The 26,684-nt window shown below is 43.4% G+C and overlaps 1 protein-coding gene across 1 annotated transcript in view; it reads right to left on the reverse strand.

Moving 5' to 3' along the window:
- Nucleotides 1-13,354: 13,354 nt before the first annotated feature.
- Nucleotides 13,355-26,684, reverse strand: part of LOC143299749 (reelin-like) — a 126,933-nt gene continuing 113,603 nt past the window's right edge. Inside the window, 7 exon segments of the mRNA XM_076613134.1 lie at nucleotides 13,355-13,537; nucleotides 14,004-14,118; nucleotides 16,235-16,451; nucleotides 18,750-18,907; nucleotides 20,872-21,116; nucleotides 22,735-22,935; nucleotides 25,367-25,608. Of these exon segments, the coding sequence (XP_076469249.1) occupies nucleotides 13,355-13,537; nucleotides 14,004-14,118; nucleotides 16,235-16,451; nucleotides 18,750-18,907; nucleotides 20,872-21,116; nucleotides 22,735-22,935; nucleotides 25,367-25,608 (1,361 nt within the window).

Raw genomic sequence — 26,684 nt, forward strand, 5'->3', positions numbered from 1 at the left:
AACACTGAAAACATGTACGCTCAATTCGCTTGTATAGTCTTTCTATATTCATTGCGTAGAGGACCAACAACTATTGTAGAATAGTAAACTCCTTCTCATTCTCATAAGCGTAAAGAGTGCCTCCCAGGAAGGTTGGTGGGTTTTGTCGCTGATGCTTGCCGGACTGCCTTCTGTCATGCGGTCTTTTACAGCAGTCCGATGTGGGAGGATGAGGAGGAATTTTAGTGCCCCGTTCCGCACAGTGGTGATTGTAGACACTGCGTTTTGTTTCAGTATTAAGTTTCATATTTGTTTTTGTTTTCTTGCCCAGGGCAGACAGGTTGGTCCAATGTCTCCATGCCTCCCTGGATGCTCAACTACAGGCTACACAACGTCCATTACGTCCATTACATGTTTTGTCATTGCGATTCAGTGATAGCATGGCCAGTGTTGCTGGTATGTCTGTCCACATACTTTTGACGCGCAGCATGGAAATCTGACCAGGAAGGTGTGTCAGTGGCGATCTCACGTTCATCTTCAATGACACCTTTACAGTGACTTTCTGACTTTTGCCTCTTGAGTCCATGTGGAGCATAGGGCTGCAACAGTACTCTTCCAGCGGACTCGGTTTTGGGCTGTCCTCTTCAGCCGGGCCCATGTCTATCTGGCTGCCTTCATCTCATCCTCCATGCTTCTCCAGGTCTGCTTTGGTCTGTCCACTCTCCTTTTTCCTTGGGCGTTCCATTCAAGCGCCTGTCTTGCGGTGTCGTCTAGAGGCTTTCGAAGGGTAAGGCCTATCAAGCCCCATTTCCTCTTCCTGATCTCCTCACTAATGGGCACCTGGATGGTTCTTCTCCAGAGGCAGGCATTTGATATGGTCTCTGGCCATCTGATGTTTAAAATATTAATTTACTTCTTCTCTTTTTCGTTTTTTCCCTCAAGTCTCATCCGAATGACTAGCGTCCAGACCACCACTCAAGGTCTAGTGGAGGGGGAGAAAATATCGGCTGAGCCGTGATTCGAACCAGCGCGCTCAGCCGACAGACAAAGAGACAGAGATGGGGGGGGGGGGGGGGGAGAGGAGGAGGAGGGAGGCAGTTTGCCCCAGTTAGACGAGGCACCGCAAAAAAGCGAGGCGCAATATTGTCATTTCCTCGGAGAGCGCAGGCAAGTCTCTCAGACTGGTCCTTTTATATTTATTATTATTTACTTCTTTTTTTTTCCGACACCTCGCCATCCATACACACATCCCCGGCTTATCTTCATCTCACTTCTTTAATTCGCGTTTCAGTGCCTAAAGTCATGTCGTCAGGTCTTCACCTATACTTTTGTTACAGAGTGGTTACCAATGTTTGGTTTTTGAAAGTAGGTTAATTAAGTCAGTGTTACAGTCACAGATAAAGCCTATTCACCTTCTCCCTCAATGCTGTGAGCAATCATTGAGGCACCGCACACAACTATTCACCTTCTCCCTCAATGTTGAAGAATTATTGAGGTACCGCACACAACTATTCACCTTCTCCCTCAATGCTGTGAGCAATCATCGAGGCACCGCACACAACTATTCACCTTCTCCCTCAATGTTGAGGAATCATTGAGGCACCGCACAGAACTATTCACCTTCTCCCTCAATGTTGAGGAATCATTGAGGCACCGCACAGAACTATTCACCTTCTCCCTCAATGTTGAGGAATCATTGAGGTACCGCACACAACTATTCACCTTCTCCCTCAGTGCTGTGAGCAATCATTGAGGCACCGCACAGAACTATTCACCTTCTCCCTCAATGTTGAGGAATCATTGAGGTACCGCACAGAACTATTCACCTTCTCCCTCAATGCTGTGAGCAATCATCGAGGCACCGCACACAACTATTCACCTTCTCCCTCAATGTTGAAGAATCATCGAGGCACCGCACACAACTATTCACCTTCTCCCTCAATGTTGAAGAATCATTGAGGCACCGCACACAACTATTCACCATCTCCCTCAATGTTGAGGAATCATTGAGGCACCGCACAGAACTATTCACCTTCTCCCTCAATGTTGAAGAATCATTGTGGTACCGCACAGAACTATTCACCTTCTCCCTCAATGTTGAGGAATCATTGAGGCACCGCACAGAACTATTCACCTTCTCCCTCAATGTTGAGGAATCATTGAGGTACCGCACAGAACTATTCACCTTCCCCCTCAATGTTGAGGAATCATTGAGGTACCGCACACAACTATTCACCTTCTCCCTCAATGCTGTGAGCAATCATTGAGGCACCGCACAGAACTATTCACCTTCTCCCTCAACGTTGAGGAATCATTGAGGCACCGCACAGAACTATTCACCTTCTCCCTCAATGTTGAAGAATCCATGAGGTACCGCACAGAACTATTCACCATCTCCCTCAATGTTGAGGAATCATTGAGGTACCGCACAGAACTATTCACCATCTCCCTCAATGTTGAAGAATCATTGTGGTACCGCACAGAATTATTCACCATCTTCCTCAATGTTGAGGAATCATTGAGGTACCGCACAGAACTATTCACCTTCTCCCTCAATGTTGAGGAATCATTGAGGCACCGCACACAACTATTCACCTGCTCCCTCAACGTTGTGAGGAATCATTGAGGCACTGCACAGAACTATTCACCTTCTTCCTCAGTGTTGAGGAATCATTGAGGCACCGCACATAACTATTCACCTGCTCCCTCAACGTTGTGAGGAATCATTGAGGCACTGCACAGAACTATTCACTTTCTCCCTCAATGTTGAGGAATCATTGAGGCACCGCACATAACTATTCACCTGCTTCCTCATCGTTGTGAGGAATCATTGAGGCACCGCACAGAACTATTCACCTTCTCCCTCAATGTTGAAGAATCCATGAGGTACCGCACAGAAATATTCACCTTCTCCCTCAATGTTGAGGAATCATTGAGGCACCGCACATAACTATTCACCTTCTCCCTCAATGTTGAGGAATCATTGAGGCACCGCACACAACTATTCACCTTCTCCCTCAATGTTGAGGAATCATTGAGGCACCGCACACAACTATTCACCTTCTCCCTCAATGTTGAGGAATCATTGAGGTACCGCACACAACTATTCACCTTCTCCCTCAATGTTGAAGAATCATTGAGGCACCGCACAGAATTATTCACCATCTCCCTCAATGTTGAGGAATCATTGAGGCACTGCACAGAACTATTCACCTTCCCCCTCAATGTTGAGGAATCATTGAGGCACCGCACACAACTATTCACCTTCTCCCTCAATGCTGTGAGCAATCATTGAGGCACCGCACACAACTATTCACCTTCTCCCTCAACGTTGAGGAATCATTGAGGCACCGCACAGAACTATTCACCTTCTCCCTCAATGTTGAAGAATCCATGAGGTACCGCACAGAACTATTCACCATCTCCCTCAATGTTGAGGAATCATTGAGGCACCGCACAGAACTATTCACCTTCTCCCTCAATGTTGAGGAATCATTGAGGCACCGCACACAACTATTCACCTTCTCCCTCAATGTTGAGGAATCATTGTGGTACCGCACAGAATTATTCACCATCTCCCTCATGCTCCCTCAACGTTGTGAGGAATCATTGAGCCACCGCACAGAACTATTCACCTTCTCCCTCAATGTTGAGGAATCATTGAGGTACCGCACAGAACTATTCACCTTCTCCCTCAATGTTGTGAGGAATCATTGAAGCACCGCACATAACTATTCACCTTCTCCCTCAATGTTGAGGAATCATTGAGGTACCGCACATAACTATTCACCTTCTCCCTCAATGTTGAGGAATCATTGAGGCACCGCACATAACTATTCACCTTCTCCCTCAATGTTGAGGAATCATTGAGGCACCGCACACAACTATTCACCTTCTCCCTCAATGCTGTGAGCAATCATTGAGGCACCGTACATAACTATTCACCTTCTCCCTCAATGCTGTGAGCAATCATTGAGGCACCGCACATAACTATTCACCTTCTCCCTCAATGTTGAGGAATCATTGAGGCACCGCACATAACTATTCACCTTCTCCCTCAACGTTGTGAGGAATCATTGAGGCACTGCACATAACTATTCACCTTCTCCCTCAACGCTGTGAGCAATCATTGAGGCACTGCACACTTCTCCCTCAATGTTGAGGAATCATTGAGGCACCGCACATAACTATTCACCTTCTCCCTCAATGCTGTGAGCAATCATTGAGGCACCGCGCACTTCTCCCTCAATGTTGAGGAATCATTGAGGCACCGCACAGAATTATTCACCTGCTCCCTCAACGTTGTGAGGAATCATTGAGGCACCGCACACAACTATTCACCTTCTCCCTCAATGTTGAGGACTCATTGAGGTACCGCACACAACTATTCACCTCCAGATAGAGGAGGAAGGTGGCAGAGTGGTAATGACACTCAGCTGCCAATGTACAGAGTCCATGAGGTTGTGAGTTCAGATCTCACCATTTCTCCCAAAGTTTGACTAGTAAATCAAACTGAGTGTCTAGCCAATCAGATGAGACGATAAACCCGAGGTCCCGTGTGTAGCACACACTTGGCGCACCGGGGAAAAAACCCATGGCAACTGAGTGTTGCCATCTTGGCAAAATTGTGCAGAAGAAATCCACTCCTGATAGGTACACAAATAAACAGACATGCACTCCGGGCCTGATAAAGGGCATTGGGTTATGCTGCTGGTTGGGCATCTACCTGACAGATGTGGCGTGGCATGTGAAGGTTTGTAACAACACAGTGATGCCTCCTTGAGAGACTGAAACTGAAACCTCCAGATATGTCAGTTGAGAGACAAATTGAAACCTCCAGATATGTCAGTTGAGAGACAAACTGAAACCTCCAAGACTGAAACTGAAACCTCCAGATACTGACGTCAGTTGTGAGACTGAAACTGAAACCTCCAGATATGTCAGTTGTGAGACTGAACTGAAACCTCCAGATATGTCAGTTGTGAGACTGAAACTGAAACCTCCAGATATGTCAGTTGTGAGACTGAAACTGAAACCTCCAGATATGTCAGTTGTGAGACTGAAACTGAAACCTCCAGATATGTCAGTTGTGAGACTGAACTGAAACCTCCAGATATGTCAGTTGAGAGACTGAAACTGAAACCTCCAGATATGTCAGTTGTGAGACTGAAACTGAAACCTCCAGATATGTCAGTTGTGAGACAAACTGAAACCTCCAGATATGTCAGTTGTGAGACAAACTGAAACCTCCAGATATGTCAGTTGTGAGACAAAGCCTTGGTTTCTGCAGGTGTTTACAGCCTTCTTCTTCTTCTTCTGCGTTCACTCGTATGCACACGAGTGAGCTTTTACGTGTATGACCGTTTTTACCCCGCCATGTAGGCAGCCATACTCCGTTTTCGGGGGTGTGCATGCTGGGTATGTTCTTGTTTCCAAAACCCACCGAACGCTGACATGGATTACAGGATCTTTAACGTGCGTATTTGATCTTCTGCTTGCATATACACACGAAGGGGGTTCAGGCACTAGCAGGTCTGCACATATGTTGACCCGAGATCGTAATATTCTCCACCCTTTACCCACCAGGCGCCGTCACCGTGATTCGAACCCGGGACCCTCAGATTGACAGTCCAACGCTTTAACCACTCGGCTATTGCGCCCGTCAGTTTACAGCCTAATTTTGATTTTAATTACACATACTTAACCGTGACCCTCTAGTGCAGACTCCGGCAGGGGTCTGATTCCTGTCCTGTGCAAACTACAACTCGCTGTGCGGAGAAAACTCAAGTGCACACGCACACGCGTGCACCCTCCCCCTCGCTCCGATTTTCAAATTCAAGGGAGGCAACCCCTATTTCGGCACCCCCGCCAGCAAGCGCCGCATTGAACCCCCCCCCCCCCCCCGCTCCCCTCCCGCCCACACCGCGGGTGCATGCACGGTCGCTCCAACCTCGGCGGTGGCAGTTCCCTCTACCACACCGCTAGACTCCGTTCACTAAGTAAACACACTTCCTGCTGTTCTCATCCAGCACTACGTCTCTGACCATGCAGGTTGATATCACAACCCTGTTATATTTGACACATGACATCTTGTTGCTCGCTCAGCTTCCAAAGATAGTGATCTAGATACTGTCATGGATGTTTAATAACTCACTCAGTACGGCCAGTCCTCTCTTCTCCTCTACACAGACCCCTCGGATGTCCAGTGGGTGTCTGAATGACCCAACCTTTAGCTTCCGTCGTCAGAATTGTGGTAGTCTTTGTCAACATTCACCTCTTCAGTATAAGAGCGTTCCGCTTGCAATATTTTGATGATGGTAATTGGGGTGAAACGCTGTTAACGTCGTCTCTTTCGCCGTTCGTATGGAGAGAGTTAAACTTAGTCAGAGAAGTTCAGATCAGAGCAGTTGAGAATGTGAAGGGGTTAGTGCATGGATCTATTGTGTGGCTGGTGCTGTATTTCACGAACTGGACAATTTGTGTCCACACCTGTTATTTCTGAAATGCAAGGTTTTCTTGAATGACAAGTCTTGTTCTCATCTTCATGCATCTGACTATTGCATTGTATTGCATTACTTTTTTTTGTCACAAAAGATTCATCAGTGTGATTTCTCTATGTGCATGTGTCATGAGTTCTGAATCTACGTCAATGAAGCATCTCAAAGCTGGCACATCGAATATGTCTGTCCTGTTAATGTTAAAAATGAGAAAATTGACTGGCAGTAAAACATTCACAGACATTTATTTGTTCATTGTTAAAATAAATTACAAAACCCCGAACAACTCAGGTTTTTACTAATATGAGTTATGGGATAGTCATGTTTCAGAGAACATGAATGTCAGTTCAGTTTTGCAGTGTAATGCCCATTTCTAGGTTCACATTTGATCGTCGATTTAAAATATTTTATTTCAATGTTATTTGACTTTCAATCAGTCAGTTATTGTGTGTGTGTGTGTGCATGTGAACTTGCGTATGCATGCATGTGGATTTTGCATTGTATTACTTTCTTGTCACAACAACAGCGTTACCTCAGTGAAATTAGGGCTGCACTACATGTGAAGAGAATAGTGCCACTGAAGTATAATATCACCCATGTTTTCCACATTTCTTGTCTGCAAGCATACCTGTTTCCTTATCAAAGCTGATTTTTTTCCACACAATTTTGCAATGGGCAATTCTCTTATTGTCATGGATTACTTTTATGCGTATTTACGTATGTCTGCTGCATGTTGGACTGTAGTTTGTTGTCTCGTTTGGAAGACTAGCATCCAGGCCCCCGAAAGGTCAAGTGACAAACGGAGCTAAAACCTTGGTCTATATTTGAATCACAGTCTGGACCCTTATTTCTAGTGTACCATTCCAATAGGTCACCAGTCCAGTGTGAATGTGTGTGTGTGAGTGGTAATATGTTTGTGTGTGTGTGTGTGTGTGTGTGTGTGCGCGCCATCATATCTACCATTCCACTAGGTCACAGGTCCTCTGTGTGTGTGTGTGTGTGTGTGTGTGTGTGTGCATGTGTACATCTGTGAACATGCATACGTGTGTGCTTATGTGTGATGCCAGCCGAGGAACTGTGCAAACGAGATACTGGATGTAACCTTCGCCAAAGTATAGAGAAGTATTCACATCTGCATTACGTTATACAATGCACACATATAGTTTCAATTTCTCCATATGAGTGGGGTTGTTGTTTGCACAGGACAGTACTCACACCCCAGAGTCTACACTAGCAGGTCATGGTAAGTACTTTAGATCAAATCAAAACAAATTATTCCAAAATCAGCTTCAACAGGAACTGACTATCAAAGCACAATGACTTCAAACGCAAATATAATAAATGCCCACATCCTTGTGCACTGGGCAGCTGCTCCCAGATGGCCTGAAATCCCCCCCATCCACTCACACACACAAACAGCTCAAACAGAGTAATTCCTCCTTAATTACAGAGGCCTCTTTAATCAATCCTGATGTTTGCATACAGGCATCTGTATAGAAACAACAATATAATAATGCAGGCATTTGAATAAAACCAGTAACAGAACAAGATGGCCAAAATGACCAGACAATGGTAATCGTGGGCTAATACTGAATCTAGTAACCTCACAATGGGGAGAGGAAAACAGTCACTGTATGTGGTGCACTGAAATTGGCACCATGTTGTAGCAATGCAAAAAAATGATGATTACAGAACATGGGAAGCTTTCCATGCATGAACATACTGCAGTCTGTACTGCATGACAAGCAAAATGGTACAGCTTCAAGAGGACTGTTATGGCAGCCACAGTGACAGCTATACAAAACACAAACAGAACTGTGAATATGAAGTGAATGTGATCACACAATACTTTCTGACAGTTCACTACTCAAAGACTAAGATTACAATGCTGCGCTCTCAGATTCAGATCTATGAATTACAAATTTGCAAGCACATCAATGATTGTTCATTAACTGAACAGGTAAATAGTGTTAACAGATGTATAACAGTTCAATACTATTGTTGCAATTTTGCTTTTCCAGTTTCCGCTGGCTCCTGTGAAGAGTTAGAATGCTGATATTGTTTTTGATGTTATAATGCATGGCTACTAACATCACTGACTAGAGAAGATGTTAACACTACCAACACTACTGACTAGAGAAGATGTTAACACTACCAACACTACTGACTAGAGAAGATGTTAACACTACCAACAGGACTGACTAGAGAAGATGTTAACACTACCAACACTACTGACTAGAGAAGATGTTAACACTACCAACACTACTGACTAGAGAAGATGTTAACACTACCAACACTACTGACTAGAGAAGATGTTAACACTACCAACAGGACTGACTAGAGAAGATGTTAACACTTCCAACACGACTGACTAGAGAAGATGTTAACACTTCCAACACGACTGACTAGAGAAGATGTTAACACTTCCAACACGACTGACTAGAGAAGATGTTAACACTACCAACAGGACTGACTAAAGATGTTAACACTACCAACAGGACTGACTAAAGATGTTAACACTACCAGCAGGACTGACAGAGAAGATGTTAACACTTCCAACACGACTGACTAGAGAAGATGTTAACACTTCCAACACGACTGACTTGGGAATATGTTAACAAACACTACCAACAAGACTGACTAGAGAAGATTTTCAACAAAACTATCAACAAGACTGACTAGAGAAGATGTAACACTACTGACTAGAGAAGATGTTAACACTACCAACACTACTGACTAGAGAAGATGTTAACACTACCAACACTACTAACTAGAGAAGATGTTAACACTACCAACTACCAACAGGACTGACAGAGAAAATGTTAACACTTCCAACATGACTGACTCGAGAAGATGTTAACATTCCCAACACAACTGACTAGGGAAGATGTTAACACTACCAACACGACTGACTAGGGAAGATGTTAAACACTATCAACAAGACTGACTAGAGAAGATGTTAACACTACCAACACGACTGACTAGGGAAGATGTTAAACACTATCAACAAGACTGACTAGGGAAGATGTTAACAAACACTACCAACATGACTGACAAGAGATGTTAACAACACAAACAACCTGACTGACAAGAGGAGATATTATTAACACTATCAACACGACTGACTATGGAATATGTTAACACTACCAACAAAAAGACTGCCTAGGGAAGATGTTAACAACACGGCCGACTAGAGAAGATGTTAACAACACAAACAACATGACTGACTGCTGTCCGTGTGGGTCTTCTCTAAAGAGTGGCCAAGTGGCTGCCTGTGCCTCAAGTTTCACTGTGTCGCCAAACTGAGGCGGAACAAGCAAAGAGTCAGGTCAGGATCCTTGGCAAACCAAAAGGAACATGGCGGAGAAAAATACTAGTGGAGCAGAAATAACTGGAATGAAATACTACCTGTAAGCAGTTCTACTCACCCTTCTTTGTTTTTTTGTGTCCTTTCCTGTGACTTCTCATCACTTTCCTTTCCCTAACTGCACTCTCTCCCTCTCTGTCTGTATCTTTCTGTCTGTCACTCGCTCATTTCATTTGGCTGAAGAAGAGCCTGTGGCTCGATACGTCGCCTCTTTTATCCCACGTATGTCGACTTTTACCAAGATTCTTTTAGTCTACCTCCCACTGTCTGTAAGCACTCTCTGTTTCTGACTTCTACACCACCACCACCCCATGCCTGTCAACTCACTTTGCATGTTTGAGAAATGAGAGAGGGAAAGGGAGGGGGTGTGGAGGAAGCTAGGGAAGAAAGAAAGAAAGAGTGGGCATGGGTGGTTCATGTAATGTGTAACCTTTTCTTCCATGTAAGGCGCTCTGAGCTCTTAGAGAGAAAGGGTGCTATACCAATACAACTACTACTGTTATCAGTGTTAATCATAGCATCTGTTCTGTTGAAAACTTGACAGGGACAACAAGGACATTAGACATACTGTAAAGATTGAAACACCATTTCATAAATAGGCAGGTATGTGAGCAAACAAATGAATAAATAAAGCAGAGCAACTGTTATTATAGCAGCGACTGCATTGTATAATTATGCAGTCACACATGCAGAAAAAAAACCTCGCACACACACACACCCACACATACCACACAGATTAATCAGGATGCTGTTTAAGTACTTTGCTGCATAGTCATGGAACCAGGAATTTCAAGGTGGCAGGCTGAATGATAGAAAAAGTAGGTCAAAAGAAGGCACCGCTTTTTAAAGGTGGAATTATTATGTCTATCTTCCACTTCCATTTTTTTCCACTTGGAATAGATCTAGGATAGAGGTACCTTCCCGTACAGACTATTACTTGACCTGAGACAGGAAAGCAGATCTATAACACCTATAACAAATTAACTGAGTGGAATTAGATGAAAATTTTAATGGAATAAGTTACAAAAGACTACAAGCCAGAAAAATCAATAAATAAAAAAAATACACAAAAAAATCCAGCAAAAACAACAACAAACTAGATGACAAAAAGAATTCCTCAGCACCATCTTAAGACATTCTGCATGTCTCAAAATCCATGTGTAGTGTTTCACAGCAACATGTTAAATAGAAAAGAAAGACAGACAGACAGACAGACAAAGAAAGAAATACATACACACAGACATGTGCATCCCAGTTCATATCTTTTTTTTTTTTTTTTTTTTTTAATAATAAACGAAAGATTTGAAGAAAGAATCAAAAGGAACCAAGAAACACAGCTAAATCAAGCTAGTGCATTCATACATTGAAACACACCAACATATCCATACAAAACATCACACACACACACAATAAAAAAGATGTTGACACAGGTCATAAAGTTCATTGTAGCATTATAGGGATAAAGTTGAAACAGATCAGAGTCAGAGTCATCTTAGCATTACTGGGCGGAAAAAAAAAGAAAGAAAGAAAAAAAAAGATCAAGCTTTAAACTACACTTTGTACAGTTTATGTCTCTAAAAGAGTAAAGTAACATTATCTTGGGCTTGCACAGTTCGTGTCTCTCAATAATCAGAGTAATGTTATCTTGGACTGGGCCCGAGCATCAGTGTGCACGGCGACGTGGGGTGAAGGCAGTTCAGCCTCTGTGCCTTTTCCTGCTGTAACGTCTGTAGCCTCTGTAAAACACACAGCGTTCACGTCATGATGGCACTGAATCCAACCTACCACCACTCATAAATGCTACATTATCTTCAAACATTAAGGGGGGAGAGACAGACAGACAGACAAAGAGAGAGACAGAGACATAGAGAGAGACTGAGACAGAGACGGAGTGTGTGTATGTTTACCAAGAACTAGAATGGAAACTAGTCTTGTGTGTATATGTTACTTAGACAGAGAGAGAGAGAGAGAGGTGGTGTGTGTGTGTGTGTGTGTGTGTGTGTGTGTGTGTGTGTGCATGTGTGTGCGTGCCTGCGTGCAAGTGTGTTTGAGCTATGCCTACATGCCTGTGTGCATGCATGTTCCAAACTAAGATGATTTCCAGGTAGACAGAAAGCAAAGGCAATACATGTTTTGTGCGAATTAACTCTTTTTTCAAATATATACAAACAACTGTGTTATGCCAAACACAAATCTTTACTGTGTTTCGTTAGAATCTCTCCCTGCATCTCAGTAAAACGCAGCTTACTTTCAATTTCAAACATGTGAATGTGTCAAAAGAAATGATTTCAATAAAAACAGAAGGCCTGAGATTATTCAATTCCAAACACAAGTGAAAGCCTCATCAAAAAACATAAGGCCTGACCACTTTCAACTCTAAAGGTGCGGAAGTGTCTTACATAATTATTTCATCAAAAAATGAAGGCAAACATGTGAATGAGTCTTATGAAAAATAGAAGGCAAACGTGTGAAGGCGTCTTACGAAATGATTTCATTAAAGACAGAAGGGAAACATGTGAAAGTGTCTTACAAAATGATTTAATTTAAAACAGAAGGCAAACATGTGAAAGCGTCTTACGAAATGATTTCATTAACTCTTTCACTGCCAAATTTCTGTGTGAAAAACGCTCCCCATTGCCAAATATTTTAGATACAATGCTCTAAGTTACAGGCTTCGGTTCATGTCAAAACAACACAATGGACTTGTTCACTTCAAACTCAGTCAGGAGGCAAAGGTTAGTCATTGTTCTGTTGGTGGGGAAACTGCCTGCAGCTGTCCAGCTTTGGTACAATGTGAAAAATATGAAAAATAGTCTTTTTAACATGACCTATCGAACTTGACTAAAGTCGCCTATGGCGTGGCACTGTCTAGTCAACTAAAGCTGCCTATGGTTATAAAATAGTTAAAAACAGAAGGCAAACATGTGAAAGCATGTTATGAAACAATTTAATCAAAAACAAAAGGTGTTCATGTAAAAGTGAAACAATTCAATCAAAAACAGAAGACAAGTTTCAAGTTTTAATTATCCTTTCACTCCTATTGCAGTATGGAGGATTACTGCAAAATAATCTTTTCGTGCCCAGAACAAACATTTCCAAATACACAACAATGTCACATAAAAGTTGAGAAAACACAAATCTAATCATCTTACTTACAGCTAAAATGACTTTTTTGCCTCCTCTGAGCATATTACAAAAATTAAAAACCGATTTTGGAGACAAATATTTTTTAAGGAATATATCTATTTCGTAACTGATCATAACTGGGACATTCCATTATAAAATGAAACTCATCCCCAATCACAGACATGTTACAAACCTTACAAAACCGTAACTTTCGTGGTATGCCTTTGTGTCTCCCTGCTTCTGTTTCCAGCTTATGATTACTACTTCGAAATCTGAAGAAGCTGATAACATAATTATCAGGCATTTGACTTATATATTTTTCTCTACCAAATCCACAAACATGCAATTAAAGTTTCACCGTTCACTGTAAAAAGCGTCTCATCGCTTACGAAATGATTTCAATGTGGTCGATGGCCCACTGGTCATGCCCCGCCCCCTCGTGCACAGGCTGCCACCAGCGGAACTGCAAGCCAACTCTCTTGGCCTCCGACGGCAAATCGTAAGCGACCCGCTGGGGTCGCAGGAAGTCTTTGGGGTCGTGTCGGGCCAGTAAGTGCCATTCTGCGCCCTGTCCATTGTCATGTAAAATGTTAGCTCTGATCATCTTTGCTAACCTGCTAACTGACGACCATCTTTGTTGAATATTAAGTCTCAGTGTGTGAATGAAATGAGAATGCACCTATATGCGTTCACACACCATACACATGCTTGCCTCTCTAACATGTTCAAGGCAGTATGACTGCTGTAGCGTTCTTTGGAGTAACAACAGTTAGAATTTCGTAGGTATCATTCATAGCTTTAAACAGTTATGTACACAAACATGTACAACACACTAAAAATATTGAAAACACACACACACACACACACACACACACACACATCATTCCTTGAAATAACAACAGTTCAAATTTCACTAGCATCATGCATAGATGTAAAACACAAACACACACAATAAGCATGCTAAAAACATTTAAAACCCAAACTACATCAATCAATACTGTTTCCTCATTCCCTTTCCTTTCCAGGCCGCCCACCTTGTTGTGGCTGTACTGAAGCAGCACACCTCGATAGTCAGGGCCCTCTCCCAGGCGTACATTACATTCGTCCGTCTGAGCTTGGCAGCCAATTTGGAGCACGAAGATCACTTTTCTGTACCACACACACACACACTAATAATAATAATAACAAGAGAGGCATGGCCTTCAAGACTCACTTGTGATAAATTAAGTCCCCTAGCATTAATTACAGAGTAATCTCCCTTTTTTACTATCCGCATCAAAACGTTTGCAAAATAAATAAAAATTCCATGCTTAGCCAAAGAAGTTTCTGTCTGAACAAAAAATGATAATAATGACTCCTCTTGTTGTTGTGTCAGAATAAGAGGTCAAAGTGCCAAGTTTAGAGAATACAAAAAATATAAATGTAACAGTAAATGCAGTTTCCATATAATTAGGCTTCTTTTTTTTATTTTTTTGTGCCCATCCCAGAGGTGCAATATTGTTTTAAACAAGATGAATGGAAAGAACTGAATTTTTCCTATTTTTATGCCAAATTTGGTGTCAACTGACAAAGTATTTGCAGAGAAAATGTCAATGTTAAAGTTTACCACGGACACACAGACACACACACACACACACACAGACAACCGAACATCAGGTTAAAACATACTCACTTTGTTTACACAAGTGAGTCAATAATTATAATAATAGTATTTATATAGCGCTGAATCTTGTGCAGAGACAAATCAAAGCGCTTTCACACCAGTCCTTCACATGCATGCATAACTCTAAAACTGGAGAAACTGAAGACAAAGAAGAGGCAGGCAAGGGAGGCTATTTTGGGAACAGGTGGGTTTTAAGGCCAGACTTGAAAAAGCTGAGTGTGGAGACTTGACAAAGTGAAAGAGGAAGTTCATTCCAACTGCAAGGTCGAGAGACAGAGAAAGAACAGCAGCCAACAGTTGTGAGTTTGAATCTGGGTATGCGTAAACAGAGTGGATCCGAAGCTGATCATAGTGAGCGAGATGGGAGTGTAGAGGTGAAGGCAGCCATAGAGATAGGAAGGGGCTGATCTGTGAATACATTTATAACATAGAGTGCTGATCTTGTACTTTATTCTGTGTGAGACAGGGAGCCAGTGGAGTCACCTCATTCCGATGCTAAATCAAAATCAATGGAAGCCTCAAACACAGAGAAAAAATACACCCCAAATAAAAGAGTACCATTAGGACCCTTCATTCAGTTTCAAGACATTCTAATGTAATTCCGTTCTGAGAACTGCAAACCAAACACAAAGAATGAGAACATCAGCAAGTAAACAACAGAGTTTTGTTAACCAGATACACATTCTTTGGACATGTGTTCATAAACTCACACAAATGCCCACAGAAACATCCACAAAACGCACAAACAGAACCTCAAGAACAAAGCTGCTCTCCAATCATTCACACTGTATGTCCACAGCCACACTGCTCTTAGAAATAATTCTCAAAACATACAGTGACTAAACGTTGCTCTCCAAACATTCACACTGTATGTCCACAGCCATACTGCTCTTAGAAATAATTCTCAAAACATACAGTGGCTAAACGTTGCTCTCAAAACATTCACAGAAACATACAAACAGTATGTCTAAAACAAAACAGCTTCCAAAATTCTCAAAGATGCTCTCAAAACGCTCACTAAAAAAAAATAAGAGAGGCAAGGCCTTCAAGACTCACTTGTGATAAATTAAGTCCCCTAGCATTAATTACAGAGTATTTTCCCTTTTTTACTTCTGCACCAAAACGTTTGCAAAATAAATAAAAATTCCATGCTTAGCAAAAGAAGTTCCTGTTTGAACAAAAAATGATAATAATGACTCCTCTTGTTGTTGTGTCAGAATAAGAGGTCAAAGTGCCAAGTTTAGAGAATACAAAAAATATAAATATAACAGTAAATGCAGTTTGCATATAATTAGGCTTCCTTTTTTATTTTTTTGTGCCCATCCCAGAGGTTCAATATTGTTTTAAACAAGATGACTGGAAAGAACCTAATTTTTCCTATTTTTATGCCAAATTTGGTGTCAACTGACAAAGTATTTGCAGAGAAAATGTCAATGTTAAAGTTTACCACGGACACACAGACACAGACACACACAGAGACAACCGAACACCGGGTTAAAACATAGACTCACTTTGTTTACACAAGTGAGTCAAAAAAGTACAAACTGCACATCCTAAGACAAAACCTCTCATGCAAAGACATCTGGAACACAAAGAACTCACAGAGCATAAGACGTATCCATCTCCGTGGTAACCGCCTGCCTCACACCACAGCCGTTGAAGTACAGAGTCTTTCCGTGAGCGTAGGGCCGCAGGGCACCGCAGCCAAAGCCGATGTTGCCCCCAGACACTGTGTGCCAGTGGGCCGAGAAGATGCCTCCCTCAAATGACTCAAACATGCGCTTCAGCAGTCGCCTGCTCTGGGGCAGGCAGGTCGCACCTGTTTCACAGGACAAAGGAACAAATATTATAAATTGTGAAACAGTCCCGGATGATGTGTATACACCTGTTCCCCACAATAAATGAACAAATTGTACAAACAGTGTAAACAGTAATGGATCAATTGTATGCACCTGTTACAGAACAAAAAGAAACAAACAGCGTAAACAGTGATGGATGAAGTGTACGCACCTGTTGTAGAATTAAATCAAACAGAAAAAGACGATGTACATGCACCTGTTATAAAACAAAGGAACAAGTATCATAAACAGAGTAAACAGAAAAAGACAATGTGTATGCATCTGTTTACAAAACAAAGAAACAAATATAAACAGTATAAACAGTAAGAACAATGTGTATGTACTTATTTACACAACAAAGGAACAAATAAATGTTCATAAACCACATGAACAGTAAAAAAAAAAAAAAAAAAAAAAGTGTATACGCCAGCCAGGCACTTTGGTCAAGCAGGAAATGTGTAGGCCACCCTTTCAATGGTCATATACACATTCCTGTGTTTTAAAACCAGCAGTATCATTTGTGGTGTTTTAAAACAGCAGTATCATTTCTGGTATTCTAAAAGCTTTATACTGGAATAACGCCCATCTTCAGACAGAGACCGACGGGCGCAATAGCCGAGTGGTTAAAGCGTTGGACTGTCAATCTGAGGGTCCCGGGTTCGAATCACGGTGACGGCGCCTGGTGGGTAAAGGGTGGAGATTTTTACGATCTCCCAGGTCAACATATGTGCAGACCTGCTAGTGCCTGAACCCCCTTCGTGTGTATATGCAAGCAGAAGATCAAATACGCACGTTAAAGATCCTGTAATCCATGTCAGCGTTCGGTGGGTTATGGAAACAAGAACATACTCAGCATGCACACCCCCGAAAACGGAGTATGGCTGCCTACATGGCGGGGTAAAAACGGTTATACACGTAGAAGCCCACTCGTGTGCATACGAGTGAACGCAGAAGAAGAAGAAGAAGTCAGAGACCAAGCTCTAAGCACTTTACAAACATGGAATCATCTGCACAACAGGCTGCCTGCCTGGGTAGACCCGACCGACAGTTGTCTTTAGGCGCTCATCAGTCATTTCCTGTGTAATTCAGTAAGGCTTTAGTCACGGGCCTGCATACACATGTATAGGAGAGTGGATCTTTCTTCAGAATTTTTTTTTTTTTTTTTTTGCAGCCCCATCATCTGCACCGTTTCAGTGGAATTACTCCCACGCCGCTCATTTACATTCCCCCATACATGGCCACACCCGTGTTCGTCCGTCACAGTTCCAGCATCGGCAGTCCGCAGGAACCATCGATGTTAGGTCGCCAGGAGGCCACACACCAGAGGAGACCCTGCACTGCTGCTGAGTCACTTCGGTGGTGTTCAGTGGTGCCTGTTCTGATTCGACGTACTTAGGACACCACCTACTAAGCCCCCTACTAACGACAATAATGGCTTAGTCGCGGAACCAGACTGAGTGAGAGTCCCTCCCAGAGTGGAGACCGCCACCACCTCCCTCAAACAACAGCTCCCCATGAATCTGCCAACACTGAAGACATTGACAGGACTCACCCCAAGCACAGAAGTGGAAGGGTATCGAAACTGAGGTCACCATGAGAGCAGGGCATGAAAGGCCGCAGACTTTTGAGACTGTTTTGCTTATATTGATGATGATGAAGGAGGTGGAGGATGACGATGTTGTTATGGAGGTCCATTTTGGTTTGGGACTGCGTGACCAGGCTGTACTCTACGCTTCCTGTCATAATGATATCCCGGCGTTAACCAGGCCCAAGAGATACAGACACTTGCAGTGTTGGTCAGGTAATTAGAGCAACACACCCAAAGATGCATCCTTGAAGTGGGTGACACTTGACTGTGTGGTCCCAGTCTCCCCATTCAAGCCCACAGCACACTCAACTCTGGGTAGGAGCCAGCCACGGGCCGAAAAACCCACCTCCACTGGGATTTGAACCCGCATTCTCCCAGCCGTCAGTCCGCAACGCTAACCACTTCGCCACGGCGGCTGGTATTTTGGTATTCTTCAGAATTTTGTCAGGACATCCCTTTGTTGCCATGGTTTCTTTTATGAGCATTTAATGCATCTTTCACATGGGACCTCAACTTATCATCCCAACCAAATGACTAGCATCCAGACCACCACTCAAGGTCTAGTGAAGGGGAAGAAAATTCTGATGAGTGTGAAAATTCTATCCCATACTCTCACTTTCTAGGCGGAAGCATTACCGCAAGGCCACAACTCTCCAGCGCATACCTGTGCAGGTGAAAATCCAGCACTCACCGTAATAGCCTTTGTCACACTGGCATGTCCCATAGTTGCAGTCCCCTCTTCCACTGCACATGTCGGCACACTTCTCTCCCACGTAGATGTCGTCGATGGCCCACGATGGGAGAATGTCTCCCTCGTTTCTCGCTTGTCGCCATCGGAACCGGGTGGAACTGAACAACGACAACAACAATGATAATAATAATAATAATGAACAACAACAACAACAATAATAATAATGATAATAATAATAATAATAACAGTGACTGCTGCTGTGTGCACAAGTCAAATTATTGGTTTATAAGGACAAGCCCTTTTTAGAGGAAAGCATCTGGGTTTGTTCCAATGTACCTTACATTTACCTTGTGTTTCTAGCTGAATTGGTAGCATAACCTGCATTGACTTGAAGTTGTTTACCTTGCATGTGGAAAGTTACCACTCTTTGATTGTTTGTTGAGAATAATAATAATAATAATGATAATCATGATAATAATAATAATAATAATAGAATAGAACAGAATATGTCTTTATTACCAAGTGTATCAGGGTCACAAGGAATATTGAGGGGGATAGTACATAATAAGGTACGAACATATACAGTAGAAATTAGGATACATACAAATGCATATTGATATAAAAACTTGTGCATACTCACACATGCACGCACTGCACACACACACACACACGCACGCACACACACACAAACACTCTCTCTCTCTCTCTCACACACACACATGCACGTTTGAACAGAAGCCGCATATTACATGACTTTATCTTCAGGTAGATGGTTGTTGTTGATAATAATAATAATAATAACAATGTGCATATGTATAGTGCTTGCCCAGTGGCTCTCATCACATCTAACAATGCATGTGGTATGAATAAGACCCAGGAACATAGTAAAAAAAGAATGTTAAGATTCAAACTCACTCCAAAAGGAGGAGTTTGTATTATACTCCATGTTTGGTGTCATATACTGTACCATGTCAAACTGATGCAAACTAGGCCTATGGTTTGCTCTGTTTGGCCAAATTTCGCGCGGCTAACAGTGAAAAGACGCCCCTCTTAGTCTGGCCCGCTCTTAGCCAATCAAACGCCTCTAACAGCTATAAGCGCTGAATCATTCCTTTGGCCAAGGCTCTCCACGCCATCTTGTCAGGTTTTCGCTCTGTCTCGTCTAACGCTTTTTTTGGCTATTAAGCGTTTTCATTTGGCCTTATTTTGTTGTATGCGGCTTGCATGTGTATTGTGCTTACATTCTGTGTACTCGTTTCACAGCAGCTCACTCACAATGCACACATCTCTCCCACGTCACCCCCTCAACATCAAACGAGAACTTTGTATCCTTTCAAAATCATTTTTTGTTTTTATTGTTGTTTTCACATGCTTGCGATTTCTTTTTTCCACAATCAGTCATGTTTTCTGTTTTAAGTTTCTGTCTTTTTTTTTTTTAACAACCTGTTCTCATGAATGATTTTGTCTCCTTGATAAAATTGTAAGATTCATGGAATGGAGTGTGTGTGTGTGTGTGGTACTTGCATTCATCTCTGGATATATGTAAACATAATGCATTTTTTGTGGGATAACAGGAGATACTATGCTTAACAAAATAAGACAAAACTGTGGAACTACACCCCCCCCCCCACCCACCCCCCCAAAAAAGAACTTGCATATTGAAAATGTGATATTAACAAATCAACGGATGTAAACAAAGAACAATCTGTCCCCAAAACATAAAATGAGCTCTGTGTTAAATCCACGATGACCCAAAAACAGGAGAGAAGCTTTTTTGGAAAACATACAGAAGAGCAGAACCCGAAGACAGTAAAAAAAAAACAAGCAGAAAATTAACCTGAGAACAATTTCCAAAAGACAAAGATACTACAACAAACATGAAATGCTGGAGTATCACAACATGTTTCTTTTCCTCCATCAGTGATTCAGATCAATATTACACCAAACATCTCAGAATGAAATCTAATATCCACTGTCACAAATATTCAGTTTGCAACAAATGAGAATTAACATCCACTGTCACACATTCAATCTGTGATAAATGAAAAGCATCCAAAGACATGCAAACACAATCAAAACACATCACCACAGAATGAACACCAAAATCAGCAATCAAACACACCTCGAATGCGTTTTCTCATGCAAGTCGATGGTGACGCGTGTCCAGGTAGGATAGTGCGACACGGTGTACACGCTGGCGTCGTGGTGGATGTGGGGGCGACACTCAGAACGCTTGTCATTGTTGTCCGGCAGACACAGAGGCTGCACAAGGTCCCAGCGGTCTGACAGCGGGTTCCTGTTGAACTCCAGCACTATGGGTGCCAGAGACTGGCACACGTTGTAGTACTGACTGCAGCCCACTGCCAGCTGAAACAGGACGTTGACATTCGTTCACCGACGCCAGCAAAAAGCAAGGAATGGAAAGCAGCCAATAAGACATAACCCCAAGTGCCGACTGCAGCCCACAGTGTTCATTCATCAACGCCAACAACGGAAAACAGACACACGCAACAAGCCAATAAAACATAACCCCAAGTGCCGACTGCAGCCCACAGTGTTCATTCATCAACGCCAACAACGGAAAACAGACACACGCAACAAGCCAATAAGACATAACCCCAAGTGCTGACTGAAGCCTACTGCTAGTTGAAACAGGGTGCTGACGTTCATTCACCAACACCAGCAAAAAAACCAATAAAACAAAAACAGAAACAAATAAAGGAAAACAGATGCACAAAACTAGCCAATGTAACACAACCCAAAATGCTGACAGCAACCCACCTCCAGCTGAAACAGGGTATTAACGTTCATTCATCAATGCCAGCAAAAAACAACAAGAAAATAAGTAGGCACATGCAACCAGCAAATCAAACAGAACTCCAATTCTTGACACTACCCATTATGCCCTCTAGCATGTAGGGCAGCAATGAAGAAACGCCACTGTGGTCTGTTTTGGATCAGTTATTCATTTATCTATGGAGACATCTTGCTAAAGCGCATATTCTTGAAGTTCTATGCGCTTCAGGCCGATCATGAACCCCAACACAATGCAATACAATATAATGTGCTGAGGTCTTCCACTCAGTTTGGCTCCATAACTAAATGATTATCCTCATCAGTTGAGAGGCTCAAACAGATGGTGTACTGTGTACGTCGAATCAGCACTGGCAATACTGAACACCACCAAAGTAAATCAGCAGCAGCGCAGGGTCTCCTACAGTGTGTGGCCCCACAGTGGCCTTAAACTGATAACTCTGTGAACCGTTACTGCTGGGACTGCCACAGAGCCATGCCGGGTGTGGCTGTGTGCATGGGATTAGGGACCTTTCTTCTTGGCGTTCACAGCTACAACATCAGTCCAGCTCTGGCGATGAATGACGTCGTTTTCTCCAGCTCTTCGCGGCTGTGGGATTCAGGATAAGGGGCAAGGGGGTAGCACCACTGAAAGGGCACAGAAGATAATAGCAGCTTCCAGGCTTCCTCCGAAAAAACCAAATTCATGTGTGGGAGTGTCTGATTTGTTGAAAACTGAAAAGTTTGTGGCCTAGGTTCAGAGTTAGTTTAACCGAAGTGCTTGTCTTAACACTGAAATATAGTTGAAAAAAGGATTTTCTTTCTAATCGCTAAAAAGGAACTTTTTACCCAAAAAATTACATTTCATCTAACATATCTATTGTGAAACACTGGTGCAGACTCCGGCAGGGGTCTATTTCCCTGTTCTGTGCGAAATATTATTTTGCTCAGGCAGAGAAATCAAAAGTAGCAGCAGCTAGTGATCTGCCTTAGTATACATTATCAACTCCCTTCTGCATGCCTGCAGAACTCCACCCAATACAGATAATACCCCCCAAACCACACCAGTACCACACAACACAGCACAGCAAACACAAATCTTCAATCCAAAACAAATACATCTAATACAGAAAATAACCACACCCACACCAACACCCACACCCACACAACACAGCGAGCACAGCTGCCTCACCTTGAACTGCAGCATGTAGCCCGGCTGCACAATCAGCTGGGTTGTGGTGAAACTGCGCTGACCGCTCCGCCCACCCTCCGCATCCCCCTCTCCCTCCCCATCCTTCTCCTCCTCCTCCCAGGCCAGAGCTGACTCCTGACGGGCACACACGTCCTCCACCAGGGAACCGTGAGGGTGGAACTCCCACAGACTGCCGTCGTCCTGGTGACACAGCCCGTACACTCTGTCAGTATGTTTCACTTGTCGTTACGTTTTATCGTCATTGTCTTCTTCTACATCAGCATTGTCAGTCTTCTTCACATGTTGCTGTGTTTTGTCGTTGTCGTCTTCTTTGTCATCGTTGTCTTCTTCTCCATCGGCATTGTCAGTCTTCTTCACATGTTGTTGTGTTTTGTCGTCGTTGTCTTCTTTGTCATCGTTGTCTTCTTCTCCATCTTCACTGCCAGTCTTCTTCACATGTTGCTGTGTTTTGTCATCATTGTCTTCTTTGTCATCGTTGTCTTCTTCTCCACTGGCATTGTCAGTCTTCTTCACTTGTTGTGTTTTGTCATCGTTGTCTTCTTTGTCGTCGTTGTCTTCTTCTCCATCGGCATTGTCAGTCTTCTTCACATGTTGTGTTTTGTCGTTGTTGTCTTCTTTGTCGTCGTTGTCTTCTTCTCCATCGGCATTGTCAGTCTTCTTCACATGTTGTGTTTTGTCGTTGTTGTCTTCTTTGTCGTCATTGTCTCCTCGACCAGCACCGTCAGTCTTCTTAACATGTTGTGTTTTGTCGTCGTTGTCTTCTTTGTCATCGTTGTCTTCTTCTCCATCTTCACTGCCAGTCTTCTTCACATGTTGCTGTGTTTTGTCGTCGTTGTCTTCTTTGTTGTCGTTGTCTTCTTCTCCATCGGCATTGTCAGTCTTCTTCACTTGTTGCGTTTTGTCATCGTCGTCTTTTTTGCCATTGTTGTCTTCTTCTCCATCAGCATTGTCAGTCCTCTTTACATGCTGTTGTGTTTTGTCGTCGTTGTCTTCTTTGTCATCGTTGTCTTCTTCTCCATCAGCACTGTCAGTCTTCTTCACATGTTGCTGTGTTTTGTCGTCGTTGTCTTCTTTGTTGTCGTTGTCTTCTTTTCCACCAGCACTGTCAGTCTTCTTCACATGCTGTTGTGTTTTGTCGTCGTTGTCTTCTTTGTCATCGTTGTCTTCTTCTCCATCGGCATTGTCAGTTTTCTTCACATGTTGTGTTTTGTCGTCGTTGTCTTCTTTGTTGTCGTTGTCTTCTTCTCCATCGGCATTGTCAGTCTTCTTCACATGTTGTGTTTTGTCGTCGTTGTCTTCTTTGTTGTCGTTGTCTTCTTCTCCATCGGCATTGTCAGTCTTCTTTACATGTTGTTGTGTTTTGTCATCATTGTCTTCTTTGTCATCGTTGTCTTCTTCTCCACCGGCATTGTCAGTCTTCTTCACTTGTTGTGTTTTGTCATCGTTGTCTTCTTCTCCATCTTCACTGCCAGTCTTCTTCACATGTTGCTGTGTTTTGTCGTCGCTGTCTTCTTTGTCGTCGTCGTCTTCTTCTCCATCGGCATTGTCAGTCTTCTTCACATGTTGTCATGTTTTGTCGTCGCTGTCTTCTTTGTCGTCGTCGTCTTCTTCTTCATCGGCATTGTCAGTCTTCTTCACATGTTGTCATGTTTTGTCGTTGTTGTCTTCTTTGTCATCGTCGTCTTCTTCTTCATCGGCATTGTCAGTCTTCTTCACATGTTGTCATGTTTTGTCATCATTGTCTTCTTCTCCATCTTCACTGTCAGTCTTCTTCACAAGTTGTCGTGTTTTGTCGTTGTTGTCTTCTTCTCCATTGGCATTGCCAGTCTTCTTCACATGTTGTGTTTCATCGTCGTTGTCTTCTCCATCGGCATTGCCAGTCTTCTTCGTATGTTGTGTTTCGTCGTCGTTGTCTTCTCCATTGGCATTGCCAGTCTTCTTCACATGTTGTGTTTCATCGTCGTTGTCTTCTCCATCGGCATTGCCAGTCTTCTTCGTATGTTGTGTTTCGTCGTCGTTGTCCTCTTTTACTCTTTTTGTTTATAGCAAGAGTCAAGTCAACTGCAGTGAGCTTTTTATCACATACATTCATGCATGCATGCAAACACACATACACTCACACATGCACACATTCACCCACCCACACAACCACCCACTCCTCCCCCCCAGGCCCCCCCCCCCCCAACCCCCCCTCCAACCTGTTTTGGAGCATCCTGGGAAAAGATCTGCTGGAAATAGCTAGGATCGGCACCCCCCAATGCCCCCCACCCCCCTGCCCCCCAAATCCCCATCCCCCACACTCCCAACCCACCCACCTACTGTGCAGTGTCCAAGTCAAAGGTCTGCTGAAAATAGCTGGAATTTACACCCCACCCCCCATCCCCCCAAGCCCATTCCCCACACATCCACATTCAAACCAACCACACACCACCCCCATACCCTCACTCACACCACCCTACCCCACACACTCACACCCCCCCACCCCCCACACCACCCCCCACCTGCTGCAGAGCGTCAAAAGTATGCTGAAAACAGCTAGGATTGACCACCCCACCCCCCAACACACACACACACACACCCCTACCCCACCCAACCATCCCACCCCACCCACCTGCTGCGGAGCGTCCAAGTCAAAGGACTGCTGGAAGTAGCTGGGGTTGATCTCCCACCCTCCGATCAGCACATCGTCGATGGCCCACTGGGGGCTGGGTTCGGCGCTACCCAGCACGGGCGGCTGCCACCAGCGCAGGCGGGTGCTGTGGGTTCGAGCCTCGCGGGGTAGGGGGATGTAGTCCGTGTGGGGGGGCAGGTAGTGGGCGTGGTCCAGGACGTGGAGGGTGTGCCACATGATGCCTGCGATGTTTCAATGCATAGGGATTCTTGACAAAAGTTGTGTTGGTGTGGTGTGGTGCTGTGTGGTGTGGTGTGGTGTAGTGTTGTGTTATGCTGTGTTGCGTGGTACTGTATTGCACTGTCCTACACTGCACTATATTGTATTGTATTGCACTGTCTTGTATTGCATTGCACTGTCTTGCATTGCATTGCACTGTCTTGCATTGCATTGCATTACATTGCATTGTATTGTACAGTATTGTACTGTACTATACTGTACGGTACTATTATTTTGGTCTCAAATAATTTTCCTGTGTGAAATTTAGGCTGCTCTCTCTGGGGTGAGCATATCCCCATATAACTAAAAGCCACACTTTATCTTTTTTTTTTCTGCCTGCAAGTATATTGGTGTGATTTTGTTTGCATTTTTTTTTTTTTTTGTTTTTTAACAGAATTTTGCCAAGGACAAGCCTTCCTGTTGCCAAAGTTTTTTTGTTTTTTTTTACATACCCTAAGTGCATGCTGCACACAGGACCTCTGTTAACCATGTGATCCCAATGACTAAGCACCACTCAGTCAAGTGGAAGGGGGAGTAAAAATCCTGTGGGAATCGAACCTGTGGACACTCACTTCCTAGTCGGGTGTGTTACCACTGAGCCACCGCTCCACCAAGTTAAAAAAAAACAACAAACCTTGGCAGTCCCACGGGCTCTCTCACCATCGATCATTCCAGGTGGTCCCAAACTACCTCCACTCGAATGCGGCACTTTGTGAACAATTCTGCATTTCTACAAACATGCTGAGGCAGTACCTTCTGGTCATAATCGTCCTGGTTTCTCTCCCTCTCTCTTTCTGAGCATGTGTGTGTGTGTGTGAGTGTGTGTGTGTGTGTGTGGGTGTGTGTGTGTGTTTGTGTGTGTGTGTGTGTGTGTGTATGTGTGTGAGTGTGTGTGTGTGTGTGTGTGTGTGTGTGTGTGTGTGTGTGTGTGTGTGTGTGTGTGTGTGTGTGTGTGTGTGTGTGTGTGTGGTGTGTGTGTGTGTGTGTGTGTGTGTGTGTGTGTGCGTGTGTGTGTGTGTTTGTATGTGTGTATGGGGGT

This window comes from Babylonia areolata, chromosome 25 (assembly GCF_041734735.1).
Source record: "Babylonia areolata isolate BAREFJ2019XMU chromosome 25, ASM4173473v1, whole genome shotgun sequence".
NCBI classification, from domain to species: domain Eukaryota; kingdom Metazoa; phylum Mollusca; class Gastropoda; order Neogastropoda; family Buccinidae; genus Babylonia; species Babylonia areolata.